General features: G+C 38.2%; 1 protein-coding gene across 2 annotated transcripts in view; it reads left to right on the plus strand.

Annotated features, from left to right (window-relative positions):
* The first annotated feature begins 112 nt into the window (after positions 1–112).
* LOC139952790 (prolyl 4-hydroxylase subunit alpha-1-like) overlaps positions 113–17,483 on the plus strand; it is a 35,331-nt gene continuing 17,960 nt past the window's right edge. Inside the window, exons 1-4 of one of the 2 annotated variants that reach the window (XM_071952007.1) lie at positions 113–341; positions 2,875–3,065; positions 9,746–9,900; positions 12,141–12,305. In XM_071952007.1, coding sequence (XP_071808108.1) covers positions 2,896–3,065; positions 9,746–9,900; positions 12,141–12,305 — 490 coding nt within the window. In that variant the 5' untranslated portion in view covers positions 113–341; positions 2,875–2,895. The remainder of the gene's footprint in view (positions 342–2,874; positions 3,066–9,745; positions 9,901–12,140; positions 12,306–17,483) is intronic. The other variant, XM_071952005.1, reaches the window with a different exon arrangement.

Consider the following 17,483-nt stretch of genomic DNA (forward strand, 5'->3'; position numbering starts at 1 on the left):
CTCTCTTCCCGAGTTTCAATTTTAATCAAAGGACTACTTTTCGTGTTTAGCTTTTTTTGGTGAAACCCGAGGTGTCTGGCATCTTGACTGTATTGTGTTCCCTTTCCTAAAGAATTTATGACAGCTCCTGAATCGAAGGTCAACGTTTTAGACAGAAAATTCTCGTCGACACGTCCACACACACACATTTCAAACGTACACACGCTGCGGCAGAGCAGTCACCGAGAGTGAGCCGAACTTCGGAATAGTAAATACTGTGTGTGTGGGTGGAGAAAGTTAAGACATTGTGCCTAAATATTTTGGACAACTTTGTCGTTGGATTGATTACTGTCAACAAGCAGGTAAGCATTTACCAGTTTTGGGTCAAGTTCTTCAGTAAAGTTGCATGCTCCTTCTTTTTCTAATTCTCAGAACTGACCCAACAACTACCAGGGCTAACCCAAAAACAATGATCATCATCATTCAGACAGCACAGTGCAGTCATCATTCATGCATGATGTATCAAAATGGAGGTAGAAGAATTAGAGTAAAAGGCCAAAGAAAATATGTTTTCTTCAATTTTCAAGACATCAGTTCTGCTTTTCTGAAAAGTAAAATAACACCCTCGGACAGGTGCACCAAGAGTCGCGCAGAACCAAATTCTGAATTAAGTTTAAATCAAACTAAATAAAATAAAAGTACATGACTGAGTCATGAACAGTTCGACGCTTGAAACATTTAGTTAGGAGCGACTGAATGTGCTATCTACTACACTAGAACTAGAAGTTGAAAGATCGACTGAGCCTTTTGGATTGACTCTGTGTGCATTGATTTTAGACGTCGATCTTGTCATGAGTTGAGAAATGTTAATGTTAATTTTGCATGTCCGAAACCAACATTTATTTGGGTTGGCCTGAAGTCATTCCAAATCTATTTGGTTTGGTGCGACTCTGGCGCGCCTGTCTGAAACGGCTGTAAGACTACTGTCTGTGTTCCTGAGCTGAGCTGAGACTGAGATGAGACTGAGAGGTCGTCATCAAGACATCATCTGATCAGTATCAAGGGTTACGAACTTGTTGGCGGCGTGTTGGCGGCGCTCTGGACTTGTTGTCGGCGTTTTCGGCTTGTTGTCGGCTTTTAGTAGGACCCATCCTAACAACTAAAAAGTTTTTTTTATGTTGTTTATTTTCAGTTTATTTTCAGCTGTTAGAATAGGGCAATGATCGCAGCATCTAACACCCTCAAATGTGTACCCAGTAAAACTGTCCTGTATGCCATTTTTAAAATTTTATTTTAGCACCACAGGAACTGGGAGTGGGGACTCATGAATGGTTACTTTTTATCACACCCCAATTCAGGAATGTAACTAAAACAGGGCTAAGGAATTGGGGGGGGGGGGGGGTGTTGGCGCATCTCCCATATATTGATGTTTGTATCCAGCTTTCTTGAACCTTGAACCATGACCAAACCCAGATGTATAAATTTATCAGCATGGGTTGAAACACATACAGTACACGTATTTCTTTATTTGAAGAAAGACTCCAAATGGTGTTTGTAAGAATTGCACCATTCCTGTAGTACCTGGAGTTTGGAAATAAACTAACATACACTTTGCATAAATTTGAGGTAAATATAGTGAGTGTGCGAAAGCTTCAGTTTTCTTTGACATTGAAGCTCATAATATAGTCAGGTAGATAAAAAGTACAATAATGCGCCATTGATTTATAGGTAAAAACATTTTAAAATACAGCAATGAACAATTTAAATACAGGAAGGAAAAAGAAACGGCTTGAGCCTGCAGGATTGCCTAAAAGAAATACAGATTTTCCTGCCTATGTAGAGCGGCTCTCCTCTAAAATGTTCCTGATAGATAGTATTAAATAGGACTAGTATTAAATGTACCTTCCGCATCTTAAAAATATGCAGTATTTTCTCAATGCATACATTGTCAAGCAGTAAAACGTAGGGAAGTACAGAGCTTTGTATAGTGTTCTCATTCACCTACCATGCTTTGCTATTTAGTTTGCTGTTTTTCAGTAAAATCAGCCTGAGGATAAAAATGTTTGTTATTTCACCCTTGGCTTATGAGCAGAGCTTGTGGTTTTGGGTTCTTGCATGATCGTGATATTTGATTAGTGTGATAATCTGTCAGCAAAGTCATTTGATGGTGATACGAATTAGCACCTTGTTTATATCATGGTTGAATGGTAGACACGAAATGCACATTTAAGTACATGTTTTACCTCCTTATTGTTGCATAACTATGGGAGAGGAAATTTGTGTGAAGTAATACATGTAATATTGGATGCTTGGGCATGATAAGGCGTGATACATGCTGAAAACAGACTCATTTGTTTGTTGATCCCTCTCGCCTCTGGCAATATAGGCATTCATAGATCGAATGGCTTCTGACTAGCACCCTGACTGAACAACCATATTGGCAAAATAGGAACACTACCAATATTAGGTCATGTAGGCAGCTCAGTTGGTAAATCGTTTGTACATTTGTCTGGAGGTCGCAGATTCAAGTCTAGTCTTGCTCTTTAAAAAATGTTCTTTGTTCAACCCCAAATATGGAAATGACAACAATTATATTGAGTTTTGTAAAATTGCCCAACTTGACGTTTTCAATGCAGCATCTAGCAACAGCAATAAGCCTTTTTGAGGTATGGCGGACGTGATAGGAGTGTACTGTTTGGTTTGGGTCTATTACAAATTGTTTACCCAAACCATAGTGATGTAGCATTGTGTCCGCCATATCTCAAAAAGGCTTATTCTCGTGAAGACTGTCAGATCATGCTGATCAAAACGTTGAGTTGTAACGCTACTCAGACGAGATTTACACTTAATGCTAACTGCAAACCTCGTCTAACATCTTGATTTCTTGGTGCACAGGAGTAGCGTGGTCTGAAGACAATGCAGCTCTTGGTCGTCATCGGTCTCGTTGGCCTGATAGCAACGGTCCATGCAGAAGTATTCACATCATTAGTGGATCTAGAACATGTCATCTACACAGAGAACAGCATGCTGGATGCCCTCAGGGAATACATCAAGAATGAGGAGCTCAAACTAGACAGGATCAAAGAGTAAGTAATCAGATATTTGGAGTAATAGATATATAAATAATGAGTAGGCATTTATAGAGCACTCGTATTCAAATCAATTCAAGTCACTGTTATGTTGTCATCCTTAGTGATAGTGAATTCACCATATTCAATACAATTTGTATTTTATAAGGACAATTTCAAACAGTTGTTTGCAACAGATTCAATAACAACATGTTTAAATGTTCCACCCGAGTAAAATGCCTGTGATTTTTTTCATAGGACTCGGGGGAAAGTACTGAGTATACAGTGCCACACACATCGGTGTATATGGGTAAAAAACAAAAAATTAATATTCTTTATCCCCGATGCAAATTTAACATCTGTTAACATGTTTACAGTTACAAGTAAGCTTATAATTAATTTAACTTGTACATTATTAGGGCAAACTTGACTGTAAACGAAAACCGCATATTGTTAACACTATAGGGTATGATCGACAGCAATTTACATCAAACAGTAGGCCTACAACAAGCGAATAAATAAAGGAACTAATAATGGGAAGTGTGGTGTAATCAATCGTTAAACATTGAAATTATCTGCTCCGTGGCAGTAGAAAAAATAACAAGACAAGTTCTCAAGGAATTTACCCAGTAAAGTTGTATACACATGGTGTTAGTGCAAACCAATATGCACACAAACAGCTGTACTCTGTCATTGAAATAACCATTCAACTTTTTACATGGCATAGACAATTTAATAAGGGAATCAATGTGTGGTGAAGAGGTTTTCAACTAGTGGTTTAATCCCAAGGAGGCCTGGTTCTTGATAATTTTACCGAGACACAGTGGGTTTTTGCACAGAGATAAACATACCCTTGGCATACATGTAGTATCTCATTGCTCAATCTAGCTCCAAGGACAAATTAAATTATGCTCCATTTGTAACAGGACCATCAAGGGGGATGGTCCAGGAATTCGGAATTAAGGTCAATAAATTCTCCTAGCTGCACACAAATCAAAACAATTCCCCCATGCTATGCACTATATCCGGTCACATTGTTCAGTTTCTAAGTCGGAACATTAATTCTTTGGATTTGTTTGTTTGTTTGTTTATTTGTTTATTCGTCCGTCTGTTTTCAATTGACAATCTCAACAGAAATTTTACAAGGAACAACAATTAGACAAAAATAAATACGTAGCCTAATACAAGAATGATAAAGCCAGCTTTACACATTGTGTCTTGGTTTCTTTCGGTTAGCCTGGGCCTTAATCCGCAAAGCCTGTGAGCAAATAAATTTTCTAAGTACAGAAAGATCTTGCTTACAAGAAGCAGGTTAAGAGACGAAAAACCACTAAGTTTGCTGAGAATTTGTTCCTGCTTTTAAAGAAAATTTAGGAAATTGGGCTCTGACCCAATTTCATGGAGCTAATGAGGCAGAAAATCTGAATTTGGGCTTGCCCATGGGGAAAATCTGAAAAATCTCAAAAGTCTTCTACAGCTTACGATGTGTACGTCTGCCCTTGTACTAAGATGAAATGGTCCTACTGTTTGCCAAGGACTAGAGTAGGCCTACACCAGTGCCTGCAAAGAGCTCAAAGCTCAAAATGTTGACTAGACCAGAATTATTTGGACAATTGACCAGAATTGAAATGGAAATAAACAAATACTGGTACAAAGAAAAAGTTTGTATTTTGAAATGCACAAGGGCATGGAAGGGGAAGATTTTTCTTGAGTAGGCCTATTCTAAAGAACTCAAAGATATTTATTAGAGTGGAAGTCAACATTTAAAGCAAAGACACAAAGATTTGATACTAGTCTAGTCATGAGTTTACTGGCCCGACGGTAAAATAATCGATCTTGGGCCAGCAGTCCAGTGTAAAGTTCGAGCCCTGAATTTTGAGTAGCTTCTGAGACATTTTAAGTAGAAGTTCTTTTCAGAATTGAGAAGTCTTAGGCTGAATTCTGAAAATCTACTTTGCGGTAGTCAGAAGCAAGACAGTTCTCTTAAGAGCAAAATCTACCTGGCAAGTAGACACACATGGTGTTACCGCAAACCAAATAGGCCTATATATTGATACCTCACCATGCAATGCCTCAAATCACATAACTTTTGTTTTACTGTGAGAGGAGTTCAACCTACTTACTGGGATACCTCTCTTGCATTTGTACACGTGGCAAGCAAGGGTATTGAAGTATATATAGTGGTCATGTCAAGAAACCCACGTAGGCAATTCAGTAGTCTGGTCCTCACCCAATGTCAGGCCATCAAACTTTTTTACACTGAGAAGTTGAGAACAATGCAGTGTTGTAGTCTAGACGCCAGGCTGTCACGTACTACAAGTCAGGGTGGAATTATTGCTGACCCTGTGTGGCCTTAGTAATTTCCTGTAGGCTTCAGTTGTGCATAGTTCAGCAGTCAGTGGGAGATTCTGGTTAAAACAGCTGGAAAATAATTCAACTCTTGTGTTGGAGCAACTTGTGGAATCTATACGCAGCAAATTCACATTTTAACTTTTGGTTGCAAAGTTTTGCCATTTTTCTTGAGTGTATTGACTATAGTATGATGATAATTGGGACTAAAAATGCATCTAGGGTAGAAGGACATAAAATATACCTTTAAAGGTACATTGTTGTTATTTGCAGGCATGAAGAAAAAGATGATCCAAAATCTTCAAAATAACTTACTTTACTGAAAGACTCCCAAGTAATCAGTGCAACCGTTTCACCAGTTGTTATTTCATTTTAAAGAAAATGCAAGTTTGTTGTATCATCACTTTTGCTGATCATCTTTTGCAAGATTTGTCGGACAGTTTATCTTTCGCAAGATTCGTCATACAGTTGTCACAGTTTGTCACAGTTTGCTCAATTTGTTTGTCTTGTCAGCCATGCAGGCACAAATGTTGCTACCCACTGTCATCTTTTGAACAGGGATGGATTTAATGTTCTTGACGGAAATACAATGACAGGTCTTTTCCTGTTTTCACAAAAAGTAGATCAACTTTGTGTTCAACCATGGAGGAAGAGATTCAACTGAAAATGTTTTTTAATCTTTCTTGATAATTTTTCTTACAAATATAGCTAGGCAAACACCAAACAATGACCCTACCTTTAAATAACAGTAAATTGTTACTAAGTTGCAAATATTGGTTTTGGGTCGTTTTTTTTTATCATGAGCCACTGTTTTATAATGAAGTTCCACAAGGTAGGCCTGCATTCCTCAACTGAGCTGTTTAGTTACCAACCATCTAGTCTCCTGATCAAGGATGTGTTTCCACACATTGGTCAAGTTGATTGGTTTTCATTTGTTTTATGACCTTCAAAGAGGCATTGGGAAAAGCTGTTGGCGTCCAGCTGTATGGCTGTCCTTTTGTGACAAACCGTTAGTGGTCAACCAAGCGGACTTAAAACAATTTCATCTATGTCTAAAGAATGAATAGCTGGGAGCCGAGTTTCCTTTTCAGTCCTTTCATAAACTTTTTTTTTATAGAATATTTTTGGCTGCATCTTTAAAACTTAACGCTGTGATTTTAATCAAATGCAATATGTAGTGTACTTCATCATACATGGCCCTCAAAAGTTACAATACTTTGACAATAGACCGCAGGCGCGAGGCCTGTGATTTTGTCATTGCAAGCCAATACTCATGACTGGACAAGTCTGGCTGTCTTCGTGTTCAAATTGAATAGTAATGCCTCACTGTCTGTATGATATGTTGATTTTTAGTCTGATATTTCAATTCTGTTGAGTATCAATGTATACTTAGCCAATTAAGATAAATCTTCTCAACAGTGCTGGGTCATATAAAAAAAGTTAATTGTGTAAAATATTAAACTGATATGGAGAATTTTTTTTCTTAATGCTGATTCTGGTATTGTAAAAAGAAATTCTGGTCCGAGCTTTCCACATGCGAGTCCAATCATTTGTAGGCCTACTTGGCCATTTACTAAGATAAATCTTCTCTTAAGGCTGGCCCAAATAAAAACAGTTTGAATAAAAAAATTAACTGTGTAGAAAGTTCCCAATGTTGATTCTGGTCTTCGACAAAATGTTATGGTTCATTAAAAGTGTTTCTCACTGGCTTGGGTCCCAAATTTTGGAGTATGCGGGAGACGGGAGACGTGTACAGGCTACAGTTTGTAAACCCACCCATCAACCTTTCACTGATGTCAGAGGGTAGCATGGAGAATGGAGAATGTTGGTTGACACCTTCGCATGAACTGTATAGTCTACAATGTAGCTACTAGCTATATGTATCATTAAAGGTAGTGGACACTATTGGTAATTGTCAAAGACTAGCCTTCACAGTTGGTGTATCTCAACATATGCATAAAATAACTAACCCGTTAAAAGTTGCGAGATAATAATGACAGAATAAAATACCCTTGTCACTCGAAGTTGTGTGCATTTAGATGGTTGATTTTGAGACCTCAAGTTCTAAATCTGAGGTCTCGAAATCAAATTTGTGGAAAATTACTTCTTTCTCGAAAACTATGGCACTTCAGAGGGAGCCGTTTCTCACAATGTTTTGTACCATCAACCTCTCCCCATTACTCGTCACCAAGAAAGGTTTTTGTGCTAATAATTATTTTGAGTAATAACCAATAGTGTCCACTGCCTTTAACTGTTGAGTGGAGCAGAACTTTACTTCAACTTTTAAAAAAAGGGTTTAAGTCTTTTTTGGTATGACACCAAAATACAATGTCCCGCAGATTTACATTCAACTTACTTGGTTTAGAGATAACGATTGAAGAAAGCTTCCCTTTCAAAAGTTTCAAAAGTATTACTTGCTGAGGTAGTGTTTTTTTGTTTTAGAAATGAGTAAAAGGATGTCACAAAAGTAACTTTTGTCTCATGAGACAAAAATTATTTTAGCATGTCGACAATGTATGGGGTGGATTTCACAAAGGTAGTCCTAACTTAGGACTAGTCCTAGCCAATGCTAAGAGATAGGACTGGTCCTAAGTTAGGACCAGTAACTCGTCCTAAGGACCAGTAACTCATCCTAACTTAGGACTGGTCCTATCTCTTAGCATTGCCTAGGACTAGGTCCTAAGTTAGGACTACCTTTGTGAAATCCACCCCTGAAAACTTTTGCTCAGTGATTATTATTATTGTTATTCCAAAAACTTAAAGACTATAGCTGAAACTTCTACAGTAAATTATATCACATAATGAAGGTCTACATCTTCAATTTACAGGGAGTATGGATTCATGTCACGGCCAAAAACTTGAGCTACAAAGTCAAAACCCTTTAAGGAAATGTTGAAACTGTCTGTATGTTCAAGTCACTCTACAAGTCATAAATCATTACCTTACATTATACATGAAACTGCTATTGCATTGTAAATGTAACTGTCTTCATTGCCCTTCCTGTCTAGCTCATAATGTATACAATGTCTAGCCCCTCCCATTTACTTACAGTAAAGATTATGTGAATATCAACCATGCTGTTGAACAGGTTTCTTAGAGGTTTGTCTCAGAGGAAATTGTCAAGTTATTGGTCTCATGTTCACTAATAAATGACTCCTAGTTCTGTGGTGGGTTCCAAAAGTTATTTTACAAAACGAAAACATTCGTATGGACTGTGAAAGGGGTAACCCTGTTTCAGCCCTAGGAGTAGGTGGCAATGGCCTCTGGAAAAAAATAATTGTAGGCCACACCTTGAAGTGGCCTTCAGGCCTTGTGTGTCAGGGGACTTGCATAAAAATAAAAAATAAATAATAAAATAAAAAAACTTGTCTGGTCATGAGCTTTCTGGTTTGGAATTAAAAACCACTGGCCTTGTGGCTCCAATCCAAGTAAAATTCAAGCACGTTAATGCATTGTTCAATATAAAGTTGAATCAAAACTTTGGCATAACCTTTTCAAAATAATTTGTTCTGGTTGGTTTCAAATTGGAGCTTTCCTTGGCCATCTTCATCTTTCCTGTTATCTCCGAGGGTGCCACACCCATTTTTTAATCCAATTTATGTTTTCTTGGGACTTCATCAAGAACTAATATGCCTGGCAGAAACAGTTTTAAAATGTGCAAAATTGTGTCTCTAGAAAACTGAGTAGAAATTTTATTTTTTTTCTTCTCTATTTTTTTCAAGACTGCGGGAAAAGTTAGATTCTGAAAAATTGATTGAGCAGCACTGTATCATTCATAATTCATTTTGTATGTGTGGTGTGGAAAAGAGGAGATCGTGTCTTGTGTGCGTTGCATGGTAGAACAAGATGATTGTGTTTTGCACTCTAGGTTTTAATGACTATAGATGATATGTGTTATTACAATGTAAGTGTTTGTATGTACTCTGTGTGCACCCTCCTCCACATTCCTTGACACCTGACACAATGCCTGCCAACACCCTGCCCTGCCCTTGGCCCATGAGTAGGGCTCTTTTTCATGTGTTGTTAGGAACTTAATTTCAATCTAGAGAATTCTAAATGGTAAAATATCTTGATTGATTGTTTTTGTGAATATTCATTTTTGTTTACATCATTGCTACTGGATGACCCACTCATTTTTTGGATAGTAAAGTATTTTGATTAAAAGCTCCTTTTTTTCTGCTGATTCTTAAGCTTTATGAAATCGGTCCCAGGTGTCTATATGGGCTGTAAGCGTGGATTGATGGTAAGCACCATGATCAAAATAGGCCCAGTCTTGTATAATTTCTTGAATTGTTATTCTTGACTCCTTCACTGACTCCTATTCTTTATGTGTTTATTTCTCATTCCAGATTGACGGAGAAGCTTCAGAAAGCCAATAATGAAGCAATACAGGACCCAGAGCACTACCTGTCCCATCCGGTCAACGCCTTGCTACTGGTCAAGAGATTCATCTGGGAATGGACTGAAGTAGAGAATACAGTCCGATTGGACCGACCCAAAACAGGTATGTCAGTCCAGCTGTCAATTTCACCAAACTCTTCCTATATCCGAAGATGTAGGATGCATTTAAACCATCATTGCCTGCAGGGCCGTTTCTCAAACCCTAGCTTGGGCTCCGTCTCTAGCATATAGGCTCAGCGCGCTGTGTATGCGGTTCAAGCGGGGCTCTGCCTTCAGGCCTATACTATTTGTAGCAGCATTTATGTTGCACGCGGTGGTGGTTTGGACATCAAAGGGCGCCTGGAGCTGGAGCCCAAGTTGAGGTTTGAGAAATGACCCAACTGATCTTGCGGTCAAGTGACCTTTCATTTGCGACTAGTTGCGACTACCTAGTCGCAAGTTTTGTGGACATGTCGTTGTCATTTGCAGTTGCAGTGGTAATGACTGTACATTGAGAATCTGACACAGACAGCCATTTTCAAGACAAATTCAGAAGCCAAAATAACCTGTCTCCAATTAAACACTATGCCTCACTTTTAAACAAGGTGTCAGAGAGATTCGTTACATAACGGATTAGGGCTGATGGAGTACTTCATGACTGGAAACAACATTAGCCATTTAATCTGGTCCCTCATACGTATCAATCCAAAAATTCATTACTGTTACGGAATAAGACGGTGGGAGGGGTTTATACATGTATGGACCTTTCCATAGGTCGTATTGAATAACCCCCTTTTTGCTATGAAAGTCGCCATCTTGTAGGTCAAACCGTATGCGCGTCCAAACGCATACATCAATGAAGCACGCATCACGCAGCATTCCCGGTTTTGATTTCTTCGGTACATGCATGCACGCACACACGCATAGATGCCATCTGTGTAGGGCAGATATTTGAACGGTGACGTCATATTCAATATGGTCTACTGTTGGTAAATAAACTGCCTTTGTTGGCATGGATGACTGAAACTACTGCAAAGTTTCATTGACAAAAATACATCTCATGATTTGTTGCTTTGTTTCCAGCAAACCCATCCTTAATTTGTAATATTTGTGTAACATTGTTACTTATTGTACCTGTTTTTGCAAAATCCATTTACACCTTTCCATAGTATTCAAATCTCAGTTGGCAATAAAGGTCTATAAAGGTCTATACAGTTGTTATTGTACAAGGAACTTTGCCAAAAGTGCGCTTTATGTTCATGAAACTTGACGCATCAGGGCATAATCTGATTAGACGAATAGTCTCAATTCAACAGCTGATTGGTCGGGCTGTGTTGTTTGGATTCCCTGATGACGCATTTGACATTTCCTAAGGCGTTTGTGACATTACTGAGTCGTGTTATGGACTTAATGAGAATGGGAACAACAATCTCAACAAGATCTGTTTAAAAGAAATTTTAAAGTTGTAAAAAAGAAGGGCTGGTCTGGAATTTTCAACTTTGTCGAGAGGGCAAGGCAATTTTAATTTCTCTAAGGGAATTTTTTTTAAAGTCTATGTACAACTTTTGAAGGGGTGCCAAATTCTAAGACCACGATGGCCCTTCCATTGCATAACGGCCCAGATGAAAACAAAAATTTGTATTTACTTAGAATGATTTCTTTGTAGGTCGCGGGCCTTTCCCCATTGCAAAGTGTCAAAGGCATACTGTGTATTGATGTGAATATAACATGTCGTGTCTCAGTTTTGTTTATTCATCTTCATCTTGTTTTATGGCAAAACAGCTAATCTCTTTATTTGCTTTTCTAACAATGTGAGCGGCACATAATTATTGCTGCCTGACCAGAACAGTCCAAACCTCTTCTCTTTCCTCATAGTGTGCCCTTCACCGACAAGAAAGTATGTTGGTGCCCTTGTCCTTTTAAAAACAAAGCATACAGGCCTGTGGTAGAAACTATGGTTAATGGTATTAAGAAATTGCCATTGTGGGGTGTCGTGGCCGAGTGGATAAGAGCACCGAACTCAAGCTCTGATGCTTCTGTTCAGCAGAGTGTGAGTTCGAATCCAGGTCGTGACACTTGTGTCCCTGAGCAAGACACTTAACTATAATTGCTTCTCTCCACCCAGGAGTAAATGGGTACCTGTGAGGGCAGAGATGGTTCTTGTGATTGGTTTAGCCGAGTAGCGCATATATTGCGCACAGGCTGTATACTCCCCAGGGAGCTGAGATGGTTTAAAGAATGCTTTAAGGCCCAGTGACCAGGGGTAATATTGTCGGAAGCGCTTTGAGACACCCCTCGGGCGTGAAAAGCGCTATATAAAAACGGTCTATTATTATTATTATTTTTTGAATTTTTTATTTGCAGATTATTTGGTGAATATCTCTCAGTATCGTGACTATTTCCCCGCCAATGAGGATCTGAAGGGTTCTGGTGCAGCGCTGCTACGACTTCAAGACACCTACAGACTAGACACCAAGGCTATCGCCGATGGAAACATAGAAGGAACATGGAAGTCTCCAACCCTCAATGGTATGAACTTTAACCCCTATAACTCCCAAACATTCAAAACTCAAACGTTCAAACATTCCCTGTGTAGGGCTTGAATTTAGGGGGGGGGGCTCTACAAGACCGCATGGCTTGTACAGCAATAGCATACTTCACAAAGGCCTCGATGCCCCCTGGTCGTGTAAAAAAAACATTAAAAGTCACGGAAAAATCTACTCCACAGTAGTAAGTTATAAAGCAAGACAAGAAGTTCTCAAAAGAACACACCACCAAGTAGATACACACATGTTGTTATCGCAAACCAAATATCGATACCCTCACCATGCAATGCCGTATACTTTTTTATGAATTCCCCTTTTGTGATGAACCCCAAAATCATGAGTGGTTTTTACCTGCAACAATCAAAGCTGTCAATCATATTCGAGACTCACAACTTGTCAGTTACTGATGATGTGTAACACATCAACAAACACCATCAAAGGCCTTTGGTAAAAAGTCCATCTTTCTAACTCATAAAGTTTGTTGTGTTTCTATATTCAATTGATGGTGGCGGTGTAATAACAGATTTGGGAACAAATAGTGTATGGGTCCTGGGGTGGATTTCACAAAGAGTTAAGACTAGTCTTATCTCGAGGTAGGGTGAGTTACTTGTCCTAACTTGGGACTAAATAGCCTTAAGTTTTTAATATCTCCTAAGACTAGTCCTAAGTCTTTGTGAAGTTGACCCCTGGGCCTAATTTCATGAAATATGCACAAGATTTTCAGTCTAAACAGTTGACTCACAGCACACCTTTTTCCTTCTTATGAAACAGCAAATTGCAAATACATGTATATTAATTTTGGTTTTGTTATTACCACTGATTCAGGCACTGTATACTCAGTACTTTCGGGAGTCCTGTGAAAAAAAATCACAGGCATATTACTTGTGTGGGAAGGTTTTCCTAAATTCAAGAATGAATGAATGACTAAAGCCTAGTGCTTTCAAGTCAATATTTTGTTTCCATTGGGGGAAAGCAGTATTTGAAAAGTTCCCTTAAGGGCGTCTGGGGAAGGTAACAATACCAGTCAAAAGTGCAGTCAGCTTTTAGCCCCAAGTGTAATTCATCCATTGAAGTGGATGATGATAGACAGGGTCGTTTGTGCACTATGTACATGAACAGGGTAGCTTTAGTGAAATGGTAAAAAATATACACATATTTGATTCAATTCAATATGTTTATTCCATGCTCTTGTTGAAAAAAAATTGTGAGAATTAAACAGTACATAGAAATGTATTTAGTATTAAAATTAGTATTTGCCAACAAAACAGAACATAATTTTGTTGGAGAATGGATTTTAAAACAAACACATTTAAAAGCAGAATACATAGTACATATTATAATTTATACTGCCAACCCCCAATTATGGTTGCTCTCAAAAGAAATTGTTTTAAATTGATTCATTATCGATATAAAACAGTAGATAACTGGTATAATTAAAAACAAGTACAACTATGTCATGGTAACCTGCCACGTTTAATCTGATGTTTGAAATCATTAGACTGGTGCCCACAAATTGTTAATTTTGAAATCCCATATCCACCAAGTGCTTGCTTACTTCATAAACATATTACTGTAGCGCCACTCTATTTTCCTTAGCACACCTCCTTAGCACCACTTAAGTGTCAACTCGTGTTATGATGAAAGTCGCTGTACTCCAGTGTACTACAGAGCATTTTTCCTTGGGGGGGGGGGGAGAGGTGGCTAGGGGACAACTGGGTGACATACATGAGGTCGTGGCATGACACCAAGTTGTTTTTATAACCTGGATACACTTTGGCTACATGCAGCGTTTTAAAATTGTTGTTTTAAAAACGAGAGACTAATTGGCAAAAAAAGAAACAGTATGTTTTGGTTTCTTTTGGACGGTGGAATGCCTGTGGTATGGTTTTATGTGTACGTGCAGAAACTTTGATGCCAACTTTAAGTGAGAAGCTTAAATTTCTGTTTTAATTAGAGATTAATTGGCAGACATAGCAAAAAGGAAACAGTTTTAGGTTTTGCTTTTTGAGGGACTAGAAGCAATATCCCAAGACTACAGATTTTCTCAGTGGTAAAATGCCTTGGGGTTTAGTTATATGTTAACGTGTAGCGACAGTTACACCAACGTCACGCCAACTTCAAGTGAAAAGCTTATTATTCACTTCACCATGAAGCACCATGTACTTCATATAAAAAATTGCAATATTATTGCGTGGTATGATTGACAGCGTTTGTACTTGTGCTACGAAGGATCAGCGCTCATTGCGTGTAAAGAAATGCAAAGTGCAAGGGCTTTTCATGTGTGTAATTATTTTACAAACCAGTGAATTCCCTTATTATGCACGCAGCAAGGGTTGTGTTGTTCTTGTAACTTTTTGTTGTGTGCGGTTTTTGTCGAGTACGTTTGTTTGCTTAGAGTTAAGTCTCCGTAATAAATCCACAAGGACAATATTTTCTTGGAAGAACCGGACAAAGGAGTTTTTCGATTGGGTTTTTATTTTTTTTCCCAGTTTATTGCTCCCTTATAAACCAACCAGTAAGGGAAGTTGTTGCACTTGTAGGCATGATGTTCTGCCTACAGATATGTACTTTTAGTCTGATTTTATTTTTGTTTTGCCAGGAATATTTTGTTCTTTAGAGAACTGTCTTGCTACACAGATTCTACTGCATGCCCAGTGGAGTAGATTTATGGGTTTCGGGAGACTTCTAAGTTCTGAAAAGAACTGTCCTGTTTTTTAAAGGCAGTGGACACTATTGGTAATTGTCAAAGACTAGCCTTCACAGCTGGTGTATCTCAATGTATGCATAAAATAACTAACCTGTGAAAATTTGAGCTCAATCGGTCATCAAAGTTGCGAGATAATAATGAAAGAAGAAAACACCCTTGTCACACGAAGTTGTGTGCGTTTAGATGGTTGATTTTGAGTCCTCAAGTTCTAAATCTGAGGTCTCAAAATCAAATTTTGGAAAATTACTTCTTTCTCGAAAACTATGGCACTTCAGAGGGAGCTGTTTCTCACAATGTTTTATACCATCAGCCTCTCCTCATTTACTCGTCACCAAGAAAGGTTTTATGCTAATAATTATTTTGAGTAATTACCAATAGTGTCCACTGCCTTTAACTACTAACCGTACCTGGGCAGAAGGTACAAAATCTGCTGTAGTTTATATAGAGGATCGTTATTAACTTCACTTTAATTGGTCTCAACGTTTCGACTAGCTTGCTCTAGTCACCATCATGAGACTCAATGTTTTGATTGACGTTAACTTTGTTGAGGCAAAATCGTTCCTGCGCAACCACACAACCAAGGAGAAGTGGGCGGTTGTTGCGTCAATGGACTGCAGCCTATGACGATTGATGACGATGTTAACTTTCAAATATACTTTACCTTTAAAGGGGACACGTCCCAGTTTGAACAAGTGACAATCTTTGACCCGAAGGAATAATTTATTCCAATACCATGTGGATGTGATAGCTTTCCTTGGTTGATTGCCAAGTTCGAGCCTAGTATGCCATGGATCATAAAACATATTGTGCATCACTCATGTCGCCTGGGTGCAGTTGGGTTAAAAAAGAACCCATGGCCCATGGGTTTTAAAGGCACATGGACACCTTTGGTAACTGTGAAAGACCAGTATTTTCACTTGGTGGTATCTCAGGACATGCATTAAGTAACAAACCTGTGAAAACTTGGACTCAATTGGTAATCAAAGTTGTGTGTGCTTTTAGATGCCTAATAAAAGGCTTCAGGCCTGAAGCCTTTTAAATATTTGAATGAGAAACTACCTCTTTCTCAAAAACTAATAAGAGGGAGCTGTTTATCACAATGTTTTATACTATCAATAGCTCTCCATTGCTCGTTACCAAGTAAGTTTTTATGCGAAGAATTATTTTGAGTAACTACCAATAGTGTCCACTGACTTTAAAAGCCATTATACACTTTCGGAACAGAAAAAAAAACAGATTTACAATTAACTTACAGGGTTTACAGAAGGTAATGGTAAAAGACTTCTCTTGAAATTATCCATGAAATGCTTTACTTTTTGAGAAAACATTAAAACAATTATCAATTCTCGACATCGAGAATTACGGATTTATAGTAAACACATGTTATGACACAGCGAAACGTGCTGAAACAAGGATGGGTTTTCCCGTTATTTTCTCCCGACTCCGATGACCGATTGAGCCTAAATTGTCACAGGTTTGTTATTTTATATTTAAGTTGTGATACACGATTTATATATAAGTTGTGATACACGAAGTGTGGGCCTTGGACGATAATGTTTACCGAAAGTGTCCTCTGGCTTTAAAGAGTTTGTTCGAAGACTGGCTCCTTTTGAAATATTTCTTCAGTTGGTATGGAACAAACCCAATCAAACTGTACATGCGCAGTGTGCATGTACTTTTGTAGTGTATCCTTCAAGATGTTTACATTGGCTCAAGTCTGCACTTTACCCTTGTAGGCCGATAAACCAAGTCTAATTTAGGGTCAATGTCATATCGGAATTAAACCCTTACTATTACTAGAGAAAGGTTTTAAGATAACAAACTTCAAAGCTTCACCGATTACCCACAGGAGAAAATTGCCAATTAGCTTCAGCAAGCTTACTCAGAGCTCCATGCTCAGATGAAGGGGAAAAAAATTACATCAAATGTTTTGACTTGTTATTAGAGCTGACATGTTGTCGTTTCTGATTAAATGTACTGGTTCAAACTTTCATGTGTATTCTGTTGTTACTACACTGGAATTTTATGGGGCCGGAGCTTTTGCAGCAGCAGCAGCAGAATTATGGAATAGTCTTCCGGACACCATAAAACAAGCTCAAACAGTGAATTTATTTAAGACAAAGTTAAAAACACATTTATTTTTGCAATAGCTTTCGGTACTTCTTTCCGTATCAACTAAGTTTTGCTTTTGTATTTACTTCACATCTCTATTAACTTTTACTTCTCTTTCATCTCAAAGCGCATATAGGGACTTCTCTGTGATTGTGATGATGCGCTCTACAAAAATGGTTCATTATTATTAGAAGGAATGCAAAATGTGTTCATGCATTTTAAACTCAGTTCTTCAAAACGAGACTGGCAAAATTAATTTGAAAGTAGAAATGAGCAGGATACCAGTCACAAATTATGTATGTGACATGGGCCCAATTTCATAGAGCTGCTTAAGCACAAAAT

Source organism: Asterias amurensis, chromosome 21 (assembly GCF_032118995.1).
Source record: "Asterias amurensis chromosome 21, ASM3211899v1".
In the NCBI taxonomy this organism is placed as follows: Eukaryota; Metazoa; Echinodermata; class Asteroidea; order Forcipulatida; family Asteriidae; genus Asterias; species Asterias amurensis.